We start from the raw sequence: 16,622 nt of genomic DNA on the forward strand, positions 1-16,622 counted from the left end.
TTATACCCATGTTCTTATCAGAAATAGGTCAACTGTCTTCCTAGGCATGTTTAGCAATGATATTCCACCCATAATACCCATATAGAAAACTAATGATACACATATTCCTATCAGAAACAGGTCAAGTGTATTACATAGGATGTGTATCCATGATATTCCATCCATAATCCCCATGTAGAAAAACATTTACTATTATTGTACAGCTGCATGTATATAAATCGGCAAGTGAACAGATTGCTTCTTGCAACATAGTATCAAGCAATGCTGGAAAGAATAACATATTTTGAGTAACAACAGTGTCATTAACATATATGTGTGTAAAAAGTACACTGACACCTAGTGAGAGTGCTGAGCATTGCAGCCAATAATCCAATCATCAAAGGCATCCCAATATGCAGTTTAGTACGTCCCGGCGAAATATTTGATTTTTCATGTGGCTTTATGTTTCCAGGAAAAATCAAAGTCATTATCCGTCCCATTCAAAAGTCCCAAGAAGAGCACTACCCACAAACAGTGGGCAACTGTCTGTCAACAATGTGACGCGTTAGATTGTTCTTTCCATATGTTGCATGTCTTATGTCTTACAATAGACTTCAAATAATGAAGAGGCTGAATGCATCCGGTAAAAAATGGAGAAGGGCATGGCGAGGTTAACCACTGTTATCCAAGGTTCAAAACCAAACACAACTTCCTCCAAGCCATTGTCATACTGAGGACGGCAGCCAAAGGCAGGCGGAATCCAGAGCTATAACATAGAAAGAAAAGGTGATTTAAATAATGGTAATTTACAGATTTCTAAATTCTAAGTGAACGGATGAGTGTATGCAAACAGATATAATCAATACTAACACCAGTGGCAGCTGGTGAATAAAAATTTGGGGGGGGGGGGCGGCAACACCAACCCCCCCCCCCCACGTGGGACGGCCAGCAGTCAAATCTACCACCCCCTCCCAGGGCAGGCGGCCGGCTGCCCAGCCTGACAGCCAGGATCCTTACCTCCTTCCCCGAGCGGCCGTGAGTCTCCTCTGGCTGTACGTCTCCTCCCTCTTCCTGGCCATTGGCCAGTAAAATCGCTTCTCTTTTCAGCCAATCAGGAAAGGGGTCTCACGACCCACTTCCTGATTGGCTGGGAGAAAAATCAGTGTGATAATAGTGAATATTCATTCACTATTGTCATACAACTGGGAGGGCTCAAGGTGCAGTGCTCTGCACCCCGAACCCACCCTTTTTTGAAGCCTATTAGAGCCTCTGGCTCTAATCACGTGCTTAAAAAAAAAAAAAAATCCCCTATTGGAATCCATGCGTCCAGCGCATGGCATGTAGATTAGGGGGCCGGAAGCATTGGTGGGGTGGCGCCCCTGCGCCCCCAATGGACGGGCCGCCACTAACTAGCACAATTAGAAACTAGACTCTTGTCCAATTACATGTAATCAGTATACCAAAAGGAATCCTTTTCTTGTATCCAAATACCTATGGAACAACCCTTTGATGGAAGTTGGTCTGCTCCATCTCTTAAACTGCATACTAATTCCTATTTTCTTTTCAGTTGTCCCTCTTTTTGGTCTGAAGTACAGATGTTCATGAAAATGTACCATTCAACTACTGAAAGTTATTCTCCACTTAGCATTTATTCTATCTCTTAATTATCTTGTTTGCAATTTTGAAAAGCCAGTATAAAGGAAATGTAATGGTGGAAAAAATATTCTACGTATTTTTTGGCATATACATTTTTAATGGTCTGCTTAACATGGTAGGGATGTGTCCATTACCTAGATACATAGGAGGGGAGTCCATTCCCTAAATACATTGTGCTCGAAGGTATCCTTCTTTCTCATGTCCGAAATTTGGGAGGTATAGAAATGTTCTGTCCATACCTGGGCCACTATAGAAGTCGTAGAAAACAAAGGCATCCACAGTGCAAACTCTGGAGATAAGGGAAAATGGACCCTTATAATGTTGACAAACCATATTGCTGTATGTACTGTGCTGTCACCTGTGCTTTACCAGCTGGCTAAAGCCAGAAGCAACGATCATTATATTCTGATGGCGGGAGGGATTCCCCTATTGGGGCTTCATGTACACTAGTCCACACTGGCAGCTCTTAGACTTGAGTTTAGGAGCTTTTGACTTTTTTTGCTACAGCTCCTTAACTCAACTCCATAAAAGCCTATGTGTCATTGTAAACACTGGCTTTTAGCAGAGTCTAGGAGCTGCAGTGTTTAGGTGAGCTTCAACCATCCTCTCCTGAAGAATCGCTTTCAGAATAGGAAAGTTTTGACCGCCGGCCGTGGGAAATGCTAAATGTTTTCCCGTGTTTTTAATTTTCCCACAGCCCAGGTAAATGTAGGCCAGTGTACATGAAGTCTAAAGGCTCGTACACACTATTAGAAAATCAGGTGAGAATTTTCGCTCAAAGAACTTTCGTAGGATTTTCATATCGTGTGTACGCAACGTTCGATAACCGATTATGACTTTTTCGTAGTGCCAGCCATTTATTTACAGTTTTGCATACCTTAGATTTTTTTTCTGTTTTGCAAACAAGTTGCATACTGTCTGTGACACTTTTTTAAATTTATAATAACAGTGAAAGCAGAACACAGAGGTTTGCCAAAATGTTTGCAAGTTTGCTAATAGAGAGAAGTAAAACCGATTTGACCATCTGAGGTACAAAATGCACAGGCCATGGCTGAAAAAGGGTTTATAGCAGAATATAGCAGAATAACCTGTAACCTGTGATCTAACCAAAAGCCACATATTTAGACATCCTGATAACCCCTCATGGAGGTGCTTCAAACAAATTTACATGGTGTGCCATGGACATTGGCAGCTGCATTGGATAACATGAGGAGCTACTAAAACTAGTGATTGTGTAGCTAGCTTCAAATGAAATGATACAGAAAGTCAATTGCTCAGTGAATGAGCTTCAAAACACTCGGACGTTTCATGGACTACAATTTCTTTTTCCCTAGCAACAAAAATGCTAAGGAAAGTGGTTCTGTAAAAAGAAAACAAAAAAATGGTCTATGGCAAAGTTTATCCATCACATTTTAATACTACCGCAGACCTCACTACACACTCTTTGCAGACTTATCATGGGAGTAAATCTACTGATGATAGCAGGTTAGTGCCCTCAGTGTGCTACAGGTTTGTGTAGTGATCATACACCTTTCTGCTCACAGACAAGTGAATGTTTTATGGACCAGTCCCCTAAGGTCATTTCCTAACTCTCCGATTGTTTTCTAATGGTTAACCTCTATTTGCTGCCTATATCTACTGTATAGTGACTGTAAGTAGGCATACTGTACAATGTACTAAACATTCACTGCAAATAAGTTAAATAAAACTACAAAAAAACTATCTTACCGAAATATTACATAGGAAGAGAAAGGCTGCAATGTTCTTCAGGATTCTTCTTTTTTTGTTAAGTTTCTCAGATCTTGCTGCCTGAAGAGCAATAGCTGATGGAGAAAGTCTAATGGAATTATTGTTTTCAGGACATTTTTTGTCCTCTGCTGAAGCTTCTCCTAAAGACAGTTCTGAATTGGACATGTAAGGAAATTCTTTGTTGCAGATAGTGACTGACTCATTGAAAACTTCATATGAAGGTGTCAGGGACAAAGTACTTCTGCCAGACATGGAAAAGATTCTTTCAAGAGTTCGACCATCTATCGGCTCTTCTTCTTTTCGGTGTATACACTCAATGATAAAAAGGTTCTGTATGTATTTTTCAATAATTACCAGGATGGAATAAGGCAAGTTGTACCATGAGTATTCAGGACGGGTCTCTGCACAAATAATAGCCAAGATAGATCCCCATGAGATTAACCATGACCCACATGCCGAACCAACCAGAAGATCTGAGTCCAACTTCTTGGCTGGGCTTTCAGCATCATCTAATGATTTATTCTCCAGTCTGTATATGATAAGTCCAATAATCCCAGATGTACACATGAGTGTCAACACTGTGATAGCAAATAAATAAAACATGGTTAGCGCCAGTTCACTTTTGCTCTTTGAACGTCCAATCTGGATGAGATACACAACCAGGACAGCAATTGTGGTTGTAAGAACTATCAGCCCCAGTATGGTGCCAGCTGTTATACCATGGAACTTGAAATGAATCTTCTGCTGCTGTTGGTGTTTTACATGGCGCCCAATATTTTTCCATAGGACATAGAGCATTGTAGAGGCTAATATATGATATTCAATAGTGAATGGATATAAGTAGTATATTCCCTGTGAAAATATGGAACATACATTTGATGTGCAGTTGCATTCTGGCGTATGGTGATCTGTAAAGAAAATAAAAAATGAAATGTAAGCTTCAAAAGTGATCTTCTGTTTGAATTCATCAACATTTACCTATCCAGAACAGGCTGTACTATAGCTGCTAATCGGATTCAAGACTTTCACTCATCATCTGTAATTTTCTAGCAAAGTTCAGAATTGTCATGCTGAGATGTGTTGATAAACAAGGCCAATAGATATAAAAGGACCTTAGTTCTGTTTAGTGAGACTGAACTATGGCACATTCCTAGCATACAGCAAAATTCTGTGTAGTATAAATAAATCAGTAGCAAGGCATGTTTGACCTCTACAAAAAAAAAAAAAAAAAAATAATAAATAAATAAAATACCCAAATTGTTCATATATTTAATTAAAAAAAGCAAAGTACATTCTGAAAAAAGGAAAAGGTTTCCCAAGGGTTTTTAGGCAGCATTGTATTATTGAGTTATCAAACAAATAAATATATTAAAAAAAAAAGATTTTATTATACAAATAATAAAATCAACAGGTTTAAAATATGAGCTTTGGCATACAAATCATGACCTATCAGTTATATGACATACATATTTATACAGGTGTACTTAAACAGCTTTATATGGTAAGTATTTGTACCCAAATATAGGAGACTGCATTATTTGGTCAGACCAGTGACAAGAAAAGTAATGAAGCCACTGGATCAGCATGTAAGTCCGGCAGTTAGAATTTTTAGAAGGTAAAGTGTAGAAGGTAAAGTGAGCAATGACAGCCTACATTTTTTTCAATACAAATGCTACTGCCCCACCTATAACTGGCCTTTGCAGAAAGAAACACATGGGCAACACATGCAAAACAAAACCAGAGAAATTCCCAGCTCAACTTACGAACCAGCCTGCAAACAACCAAATTATCCTAACAGTTTGTGTTAAAAACAGGGGTTTAGTCTGCACACATTTCCAAATACATGCATAAGCTACAGAGGCCGTCATGGCACCCCGGTATGTTCTGTAGTTCAAACTCTAAATTTTGAGAGCCTTCATAGTGGAAGCATATAGTTAGTTGAGCAGGGAATTTCTCTGGTTTTGTTTTGCATGTTTTGCCCTTCCATGTGCTCCTTACTGCAAAGGCCAGTTATAGGAAGGGGCAGTCACCGTTTATTTGTATTGTTGAAATATTGGCAAGGGGACGCACTAGACACCTTTTCTGCCATAGTGCTATGTGCTGGGTGTCCAGTGCGCCCCTGTGCCTTTAAGTAGGGGTGGGCTCCCTCCAGACTCACCTGTCCTCTGCCTGCCTATTATAATGCATGTGCTTCCACTTTGAAGGCTCTCAATATTAGTTAGGACTACAGAAAATACTGGGGTGCCTTGACGGGGCTCTGTAGCTAACGGGCCATACACACTATAAGATTTTCTGAAGACTTTTTCCTTTAGACTTACCAAAACCATATAATATGAGGTCAAACCTAAACACTTTAAATTTGTATGCAATCTGGCAGGCCCTTGCACTACATAGAAAAGGTAAATCTGAAGGAAATCTAACCACAAAAGTTGGATAGTGTGTATCCAGCTTTACGCATGCATTTGCAAATGTGTGCAGAGACTAAACGCCTGTTTTTATGGCATATTGTTAGGCAGGATAATTTGGTTGTTTGGAGGCTGGTCAGTAAGTTGAGCTGGGAATTTCTTTAGTTTTGTTTTGCATGCTTTGCCCTTCCATGTGTTCCTTGCTGCAAAAGCCAGTTATAGGTGAGGGCAGTGGCCATTTGTTTGTACAGGAGATTGGGATAGAGAGGCAAGGAGGACACTGGAGGGACAAGATACTTCAGAACACTAGGAAGGCACGAAGGAGCCTGAAACGACTAGGATTCTGGAGACCTCTTGGAAAGCATAGGGGCTCAACTTAGATGTAACAATGTGCTGCTTGAACCCTGTGCCATAACTCTCCATTTACGCTATTGGAAATCAGAGCTATCTCTCGGAGGTGCCAGGCCTCAAGGTGGAAGTACTGGCAGATACGCAAAAGAGCACTAGTGCTGGTGAGGTGAGTGTTACAACCTCAACCTTCTCATCCTCAGTCCAGAAGAAGCGTACCTGAGGGTAGAGAGGTAGCAGGTTGCCTTAGTGGTGGGGCATAACAGATCAGGCAACTATGGAGCATAAATTATAATGAAGGCTGTATGGGCACACAAGTCATGGGGGTGCACAAGAGCATGCTGAAAGCACAGGGGTGCACAGAGATGTACAGGAGAAACCAGGGTGCAGAAAGGTGTACTGGGAGTCATGGAGGCTGCATAGGTTGACATGAGTTACTGAGGCACACACAGGGGTGTACAGAGGTGCACTGGAGGGATGGGGGCGCACAAGGGAGCACTTAAAGTCATGGATGTGCACTGGAGACACCAGAATGCATTTGACACAGAGGCAGACGGGTGCACTGGAGATAAAGGGGGCACAGATTCACACAGGAGCATGCAGGTACACTAGCGGCAAAGACAGCTAAAGAGGCATGGGAAACACTGGGACTTAGCAGGCATGTAGAAGATTGGAACTCAAAGGTCACGGAGGACACGGGACTTAAAAAGTATGGAAGGGACGGAGATTTAGGTGGCAGTAATAATCTCCATAGACAGGTGGTGCCATGGTTCTCTGGGAAGGGGTAGTAGTGCGGGGGATAAAGGTCATCAACAATATGTGAGGGTCCTTAATAATGAGATCTGCCTCAGCAGGAGTATTTTTTTTTTGGGAATCAAAAGAATGTGAGAGGTGGTCGGCTCTGGAGTTCCCAGCAGAGATGGGCAGAGTGAGCATTTGAAGCATTCAACCTGAACAAACATAACAACTTCCTGTTGTCAATGGTTTCTAAAAAAACAGCAGGTGTCTGCACTTGCCGCATCCTTACCAGCCACTGGCATCAGCCAGTCCATAAATTTACATGGCCTGGAATCCAAGGCCCCATAAACAAGGGGACGGGGATAGGGGGTGACATCGCTGTCAAAATGTGATCATGTGGCTATATTTGGGAAATAATGTCCCCACTATCCTCGTCCCTTCCCTTATATTGCATATTGCAGATGATAGCTCGGGGAACTTGCCGCATTTGGTTGTTGGGTTTTTCTTTCAGTGGACACCGAGCATTGTGATTTATATGGATCTACATTATGGGACTTTTTTCTTTTTATAACATAAAGGACTTGTCAAAAATGGTCTGTGTTTTATTTAAACTTACAACATTTCTTTGTTAAAGAGTAGGGGTGCTATGGATCCCATATATGGTCATGTCCATATAGAGTTAATCAGATCATCCGGGAGATCCTGCCCCTTTGTATATATATTGGCTGTCTTCCCTTACAGGGGGTTTGTTGCAGTTGGGGTTGTTTTTGTACTGTGTTCCCCTTAAAATATATACCAGATCTGAGATACCCCTTGCCATTAACATGAAGAAAGGATCTAAGTTATCCTGAAAGCTCACATCTTGAACAAGTTAGGTTAGCCAAAAATATATTACCTAAACTCCAAAAATAATTGATGGGTAAAGGAGAAGTATGGGCAAAGCTTTTTTGGCTATACTCCTATGGATCACAGGAGTGCAGTTCATTCTGCACTCCCGTGACTTGTTTTCAGGTCACAGGAGTGCTAAAGCCAGCTGTCAGCTGACGTCACCGAGCCAGTCCAGGCTAGGGAAAGATCCCGAAAGTTGGGAACCATCCATATGCCTGGATGGACAGCTGGCTCAGCCTCTTAGCTGCGCCGCTCGGAGACTGAACCAGCCGCTCCCTCCCCAGCCCAGGGCTTCAGTGAGCGCTAGAGGGGAGAGCAGAGAGCTGCTGACTGACGGTCCTGGCTCTCTGCTCAGAGCAGAGGGGGAGTACTGAGCAATCAGCGGTGTTTGATCGTTTGGTTCTCACTGTAAAGCTGACAGGGGACAGATACAGCATCAGATCAATGCTGAATCCACCTAGGTGAGTATAAGGTTTTTTTTTAAACCCTGAACTTTTCTTTTAACATGGTACAATAATCTACAACTAAAAAAACATTGAATAGATTAGCTGAGTTTTCAAGCGTAAAACTACATTTCTGATTATTCAAGCGTGTTGGCATACGGAGGCTTCTGACAAACTCAGACTTCTTTTTACTTGACAATGGACTCAAGCTCTTTTTGGTGAATTATAAGTCCCTTTCAGGATATTAGACTAATAAAATACAGTCAGTGTCTTCTAAGCCTGCCACAGGGCTTACTCCTAGATGGCCATGTCTTCAGTAGAAGTCTACCAAAGCGCATCCAAGTATAATACCAAAATTTCTTTTTTACTAGAGGAAGCAGCAACTACATATAACAATAATAATAATTGTGGACAGGGTGCTGATCCCTGGCTGGAGGATTACAGTGGAGAGCTGTGATCAGTGAACAATGAGGAGCCATCATAGGAGAACACAACACTGCTCTTCCCAGGCTCTCATTGCCAGCATTGTTTGGGTTAAAGGTGGACGGATTCTTAAGACTGGTTTGGTTTATCCGGAGGTGCAGCATGATGGCGCCTCTCCAGATGACGTCAGAGTGATTAAATGAGTAGAGAGGGGCTTAGTGTCATTGCGACACTTCTGGTGCGGGTCCGTGGAGTGCAGAGCGTCCCGGACTTCCTGCATGCCTTTGGACCAAACAAGCGATATTTCTTATGTTCATGTATTTGTTTCAGTAAAATTATACTGTGGTTTTGCACTATGGGGGCTATCATTTTGAGTTCCATTGAGCTGTAAAGAGGATATGACCATACGGAGGATACGAGGGGGAGCCTAAAGGAGGACCTCAGAGGGAAGAGAAAGGCAATTTTCCAAGTAAAGGCAAGACGCCCCTGTTGCAAGGGGGTAGCAATGTGGTGAGTGCACTCTTGGTGGGGGACAGTAGAGGATTCAGGGTTCACTGCATGCTTAGATTTTTTATCATGCTGGGGTAGCACTGATGCACAGATTTATTGGAGGCACCACAAGGACCAGCAATCCCATGTGAAGATTATTCAAAATGACAGCGCATGCGGTTTTGAAGGACATTTTTTATTATCACACTGACATTTTATTAACATTCAATCCTAAGCACATTTGTATACAAATAGCACTTGCGCTTTTTTGGGGTGATTGCACATATGTTTTTTGCACAGTATTGGATATTTTTTGCACAGTATTGTATGTGGTTTATCTATTAATTTTACCAATTTTATTTATTTGAGTAGCACCTTTGAGCAGCATTTGCGCTTATAGCACTTATCTTATGTGGAGCAGCGCCATTCTATAACTAATCAAAAAAAAGGCCTGGATTCTTTCCTAGGTGTACATAATATAAATGGATAATAACTTTTTTTTTTTAGGTAAAGTTGATCCAGGGAATATCCGATTGCCTCTTGGGGGATCAGGAAGGATTTTTTTTCCCCTGCTGTAGCAAATTGGATCATGCTTTGCTGGGGTTTATTTTCGCCTTCCTCTGGATCAACGGCGGGTATAGGATTGTGTATATGGGATTGTATGGTTGGGTTTTCATTACTGTTTTTTTTTGGTTGAACCGGATGGACTTGTGTCTTTTTTCAACCTAACTATGTAACTATGTAATAATATTAATTAGGCTATAAATAGTTGTACTGAAAAAGTGATGCTTTTAATAAGCACTAGTCTTACCCATTGTAATGTTGGAAAAGCCAAGAGTAATGAGCCTTTCTTTGTGTTCATTCAGTTGGTGCTTTGATTCCGTTAGTATGCCATTAGCCCAGAGAAGAAGGTTAGTAAACACAGCATGGATCAAACCAAACCTAAAGAAAAAAAAAAACAACAGAGACAAATAATTAGTAATATCTGAACTTAGTCTGTACTTTTCTATCCTGACTACAGGAAAGAATTTGTATTTATAAACATTTTTTAGAGCTGTTTTTATATGTATCTATTTAACCACTTGACCTCTGGAAGATCTACCCCCCTTCATGACCAGGCCATATTTGAGATACGGCACTGCATTATTTTAACTGAAAAGTGCACAGTTATGTGACACTGTACCCAAATAAAATGGAGTTTTCTTTTGGTGGTATTTGATCACCTCCTGCGTTTTTTTTTTTTTTCCGCTATAAACAAAAAAAGACCGACAATTTAGAAAAAAATAAAATATTTTACTTTCTGCTATAAAAACGTATCAAATAAAAAAAATCTGCTACATATTTTTGGTAAAAAATCACAATAGGCGTGTATATTTATTGGTTTGCGCAATTTTTTAAAATTATTTTTATTTATTTTTTACAAGTAATGGCAGCGATCAGTGACTTTTAGCGGGACTGTGATATTGCAGTGGACATTCTGCTAAGAACTGACACTTTTTGGGAACCAGTGACACTAACACAGTGATTAGTGCTAAAAATATGCTCTGTCACTGTACTAATGACACTGGCTGGGAAGGAGTTAACATCAGGGCAATCAAAGGGTCAACTATGTGCCAAACCAGTATTTTTCTATACTGTGGGAGGTGCTTTTACTAGGGGAAGAGATGGGATTTATTCTCTGCTTTGCAGGGACACAAATTCCATCCTTTCCCTGCTGACAGAACGGCAATCTGCCTTGTTTACATAGGTAGATTACAGTTCTGTCTCTCTGGCTCATGATCGGCGAATGCTGGCAGACATCGAGTGAGCGGTACCCATCGATTGACTTCCACTGTGTATAATCACAGCGGGAGCGAGCCGGCGGTGGCGCCCATTCACGCCCCCTACCAGGAAGTGCACAATAACGTATATATCTACGTGATCCTGCACAGAGCTGCCATCCTGTAGCAGTAAAACTGCTATAGGGCAGTCACTAAGTGGTTAAAGCTTTCATGTTAAGCAGCATCTTAAATAATATATGTAGAGATCTTTAAATTTGACCCTGATCCAGAAAACTTAAAATTGAATACCAAAATTATTACTTGTATTATTATTATGATGTACTTTTATGGTGTATTTTTTTTCTTATTCTAAGTTTTTATTGGGTCCTTCCACAGCATTGTACAATGCACAGACATGAAATTAGATATCAAGAACCAAATCATCACCAGTAACATGAAAAAACAAAATAATTACCAATGTATCCCCATTATATAGCAACACATAGTACAGTACCTAAGGAATAAAGACAAATAAGTGTAGAATCCACTTGCAACTAAAAGGGGGTGAGGAAGAGGAAATAAGGGAGGGCAGGAAGGGGACAGGGGGAAAAAGAAAGGGTACGGGAGAAAAGGAAGTGTAAATGCAAGCATAAATGTGGTCACCCTACCACTACTGCAAACAAGATTACTGAGGAAGAAACCCCTCCAGACCACAGTTCTGGACAATTTTACTTTGAAAGTAGTGAAGCTACCGTCATATTTTTTAGATAAAACTGGAGTAGCTGGAGGAAATACCCAGACTACAGGCAAAACATAGAAACTTCATGCAAACAGAGATTTTGAAGAGAAGTAAAGGCCGTAGTGATAATTAAGCCATCAGGTTTAGTATGTTGATATCAATAAAACCTCTGCCTATCCTCTGCCTATCTATAACCAGCCTTTAGGTTTGTAAACAGTTTCAACAGCTCTTCAATATTAGAAATTGTCATGGCCAGGGGTCAGGCTTGGAGATCAATAGCTATAGCAGTAGAGAGGCTTCCCCCAACCAGCAGGTTAAGTATACAAACAGGTCACCTGGTGGATGACATGGGCTCAGCCAAAGTGCAGGGTCTAAGCACTAACCAGTATTCACCAGAGCTCCTGATGGTGTAGATGGGTTTTGCTGTGTGTTAGTACCAGGTCATGGTCCTCAGAATCGCCCCACCAGGAGGTAAGCAAGCCGGGTCCAGTAGCAGATGTAGAAGGTAGGTATGAAGCAGAAGCAGAGCTGGTAAATAAGCCAAAGGTCGGTAACAAGTGGTTGCAGGTTGGGATGAAGCAGAAGCATAGTCGAGGAACAAGCCAAAGGTCGCTAACAAATGGTTGCAGATTGGAATCAAGTGGAAATGTAGTTGAGTAACAAGCCAAAGGTATATAACAAGTGGTAGTGGAGATAAGGACAACTGCAAGTACACAAAGGAGGAAGATATCAGCTGGAGAGAGAACAATAATCTATCAAACAGGAAATGCAATGGCATGGCCTAATTAGGAAGTTCATGGGAGGAGCAAGGAGTTCAAGGTTCACAGGAAACAAGGAACAAGGCAAGATTGTCCAAAAGCAGGATGCCGTCTAGCATCTCAGGTGGCTCAGCAAAAAAGAGCTACTGCCAGACACAGCAGAGATTGTCGGTTCAGATCCCGGTACTGACACAAGGAAAACAGTGGTGTTTATTAAAGTACTGTGACATTTTGTTGGTAAAACAGTTTTATAAGATTGAGGTTTAACATAGACTAACAACAGAATAGAAAATCAAACACAATTTATAATGGAAACCCAAAAGATAAGGTTATGAGTGCCTAAGGGACAAATTGTGGCCAAGTCCAGACATGCTGCTGTGCAACATAGGGGCCAGAGCCACAAGGAGTCTAGAAAGGGTAGCCTCATAGAAGGCTTATTATTAAGAAATAAGAGGACCACTCATCAGTGGGAATAAATAAATTAACCGGGCTGGGATTGTGGGGCACTTGTCGAAACCATCGTAAAGTCCAAAAATTGGAAACACCATTAAAGTCTAGGGGGATAAATCCTAAAGTGGTCCTAAAGGCTGAAGGTTTTTTTACCTTCGTGCATTGCATGCATAAAGTTAAAAAGCCTTCTGTGTGCAGCGTGCCCCCCCCCCCCCCATCTTTACCTGAGCTCCCTCCGATCCAGCCACGTCCATCTCCAGAATATCCTTGGCTGTCCCAGGACGCTCCTGCTCATTGGCTGAGACTATTGGCTTCCACTGCTGTCAATCACAGCCAGTGAACCAATGAGGAGAGAGCGGGGGGGCAGAGCCATGACTCTATGTGTTATGTGGACGCATAGAGCAGAGGCTCGGGAGCTGCCCATTTGTAAGGCTAATAGCCAACTGATTGTCAAAAATAGGGCATAGGGAGCTGGGCAGTGGCATGGAGGACATATACCAAAGCAAAAACAAAAAAACTTTGAGGGTGCTTTGGGGTAAACTCCAATAATCATGAACACCTTCAGTGAAACCGTACCCTGGAATCACATATTTTGCATGTGTAAAAGATTATAATATTTTTTTCATTCTTGCTTGGCTAGAATATAGCAGAAGCACCCCATTCAGATTCAATACAACTTAAAAAAAAAGCCTTTGGCTGTGACGCCTGATTTTTTTTATCCAATGGTAATACACCTGAACTGACTAGTGGAAGTAGCAGCCGCAATAGATATTAAAAAACTAGGGATGGGCTGAACATCCCCCTGTTTGGTTCGCACCAGAACATCTTGAACAGGGAAAAAGTTCTAGCGAACATGAAAACTCGATTAAAGTCTAAGGGACGCCAACATGAAAAATCAAAAGTCCTCAATTCTAAAGACTTATCTGCAAGTTATTGCCATAAAAATTGTATGGGGGCCCAGGTACTGCCCTGGGGGACATGTATCAATGCAAAAAGAATTTTGAAAAAAGATTGTTTTTAAGGAGCAGTGATTTTAATGATGCTTAAAATGAAACAATAAAAATTAACGATATTTAATTCCTTTAAATATCGTGCCTGGTAATATCTGTATGATGTATGGAGCCTGCTGCAGCAATACTCACATTTCTAAAGGAAAACATTTCCTTTAAACTTGCTCATGGCTGTAATGTAAATAAAATTAAAATAAACAAAAAATGAAAAAAACAGTGTGGTATAGATTTTAAGGGGAACCCCACGCCCAAAATTTAAAAAAACGGCATGGGGTCCCCCTCAAGACCCCTACTAGACCCTTATCTGAGCATGCAGCCTGGCAGGTCAGGAAAGGAGGGACGAGCGAGCACCCCCCCCTCCTGAGCCATACCAGGCCACATGCCCTCAACATGGGGGGTGGGTGCTTTGGGGCACCCTAAAGCACCTTGTCCCTATGTTGATGGGGACAAGGGCCTCTTCCCGACAACCCTGGGCTGTGGTTGTCAGGGTCTGCAGGTGGGGGACTTATCGGAATCTGGAAGCCCCCTTTAAAAAGATCCCGGCCCCCCCTTATGTGAATGGGTATCGGGTACATCGTACCCCTACCCATTCACCACAAAAGTGTAAAAACCACAGGAAACTGTTTTTGACAAATCAAAAATAGTGTCCCTCAATGTAAATCCATTGTCAATCACTACAAGGATACAAGGATGGTAGGGGGTTTTGGTTACGTCCCTCTGTGGCACCACCCCCTTCTGATGTCATCTGACATCATGTGACGTCAGAAGGGGCGGTGCCGCCGGGTGACTTAGGCCCCACTCCTTGCCTATAAAAGAACCGTCAAAGCCGAAGAGTGGGCATACGGCGGGTAGCCTCTCAGGAGGCGAAGCATTTTTTAACTTTCTCCATATTTCGGTTCCGGCAGGCATTGTTGTGATTGACTATGGATTTACATCAAGGGACACAATTTTTTTAATTTTTTTATTTTTATTAAAGGACTTGTCAAAAACTATTTCCTGTGGTTTTTACTTTTTTACACTTTTTTGATGAATGGGTAGGGGTATGATGTTCCCGATACCCATTCATATAAGGGGAAGGGGTTGAGATCTGGGGGACCTCTTGTTAAAAGAGGCTTCCAGATTCAGATAAGCCCCCACAACCACAGCTCAGGGTTGTCCGGAAGAGGCCCTTGTCCCCATCACAAAAACAAAAAAGAGTACAGCCCCACAAATTGATAATATACCCAATGCATGAATATTGAGTACTCAAAAAGGAAACATTATTATGTGCTTAAAAGAAGATTATAGAAGTCAGTCCATAAGTCCCATATTAGGTATAATGCAAAAGAGAGTCCTTTCTGTGAGTTAATGTAAGGGATTAAAGAAGAATCCCACACCAAGGAATGGTTCTTAAATCCTAGGGGCACTCCACCACATGCTCAAAGAGTATGAATTGCTTACCAGAGCAATTTGACCCTCAAATTATAGAGTGGTCAAAAAAACGTGTGATGCGATAATCCGGGACCCATTCAGTTAACAGCAATCACCCGGCTTCTGGTCAGCAGTCCAACCTTATGCTCGCAATGATGTTGGAATGGCAACTCTGATATCCTCACAGTGCTTAACCAGCTGTTAAACCAGAAAGTACCTCCAAGAGAGAAGAGGACTCCAATGGTATAGTACGTACTTTTTTTCACATAAAAAATACAAAGTGGCAACTCACATGTCAGCAGGTAAATACAAACATGGACAATCAAAATGGCCGCAGCGTGTGCGTGCTTTCATGCGTCGTGACATGCCCGACGTGACGTGGCCTTTGATAATGTCCCTTGATGACGAAACGCGTCAGCACGTCACAAATAGAAAGAGCTCTGCAATTTAGGTCTTTTTATCTTTAGGTGCTGCCGACAGCATCATTGTGGTCCACAGTCTCTGTCTGCAGCACAGCAAATGTGGTAAAAGTACCAGCCATTTGGATACCACATGCATGAGAAAACACTATGCATCAAAAAGCTTAGTGAAGCACCTCAAAGACACATGTAAGCACTCAACAGGATATTACGAAATAAGCAATGTACTGCACAGCAGTGTGGAATATAACAGCACAACAAGGTGTTCAGAATGAGACAGCGCAGAAAAGGGAACATACAGCATGGCATTCAGATAGTAGTGGTTAATGATTTTTACTCTGAATGGTCTAAGGTTATCAGTAGTGTACCCCAAAGTTCAGTGTTGGGACCCTTACTTTTTAATATCTTTATAAATGATATAGGGTCTGGGATTAAAAGTATCATTACAGGCTTTGCAGATGACACCAAGCTATGCAGTCGAATACCTTCCTTACAGGATGTCTCCAACTTACAAGCCAACCTCAATGCACTGTTTCATTGGGCTACTTTGTGGCAAAATTAGGTTTAATGTTGATAAATGTAATGTTATGCCCTTTGGGGGCTAAGAATATGTATGCATCATACATACTAGGCGGAGTAGAACTGGGACAATCCAAAGTGAAGTCCTCTCTTGTATTAAGAGAGGCATTGACTCGAGAAAGAGAGATATCATTTTGCCCCTGTACAAATCAATAGTAAGACCTCCTCTAAAATATGCAGTTCAATTTTGGGCACCAGTTCTCAAAAATAATATCGGGGAACTGGAGACAGTGCAGAGAAGGGCAACCAAACTGATAAGAGGCATGGAAGACCTCAGCTATGAGGAAAGATTAGAGGAACTGAATTTATTCTCTCTTGAGAAGAGGAGATGAAAAGGGGGATATGATCAACATGTATAAATACATAAGGGGTCCATATA

At 41.6% G+C, this 16,622-nt stretch overlaps 1 protein-coding gene across 1 annotated transcript in view; it reads right to left on the reverse strand.

The window, feature by feature from the left end:
• Positions 1-488: 488 nt before the first annotated feature.
• LOC309551713 (proton channel OTOP1-like) overlaps positions 489-16,622 on the reverse strand; it is a 63,841-nt gene continuing 47,707 nt past the window's right edge. The window contains exons 5-7 of the mRNA XM_082252398.1: positions 9,930-10,060; positions 3,364-4,292; positions 489-745 (exon numbers count right to left, since the gene is read on the reverse strand). Of these exons, the coding sequence (XP_082108524.1) occupies positions 575-745; positions 3,364-4,292; positions 9,930-10,060 (1,231 nt within the window). The 3' untranslated portion in view covers positions 489-574. The remainder of the gene's footprint in view (positions 746-3,363; positions 4,293-9,929; positions 10,061-16,622) is intronic.

Source organism: Pelophylax lessonae (assembly GCF_965119305.1).
Source record: "Pelophylax lessonae genome assembly, chromosome: 1".
Lineage (NCBI taxonomy): Eukaryota > Metazoa > Chordata > Amphibia > Anura > Ranidae > Pelophylax > Pelophylax lessonae.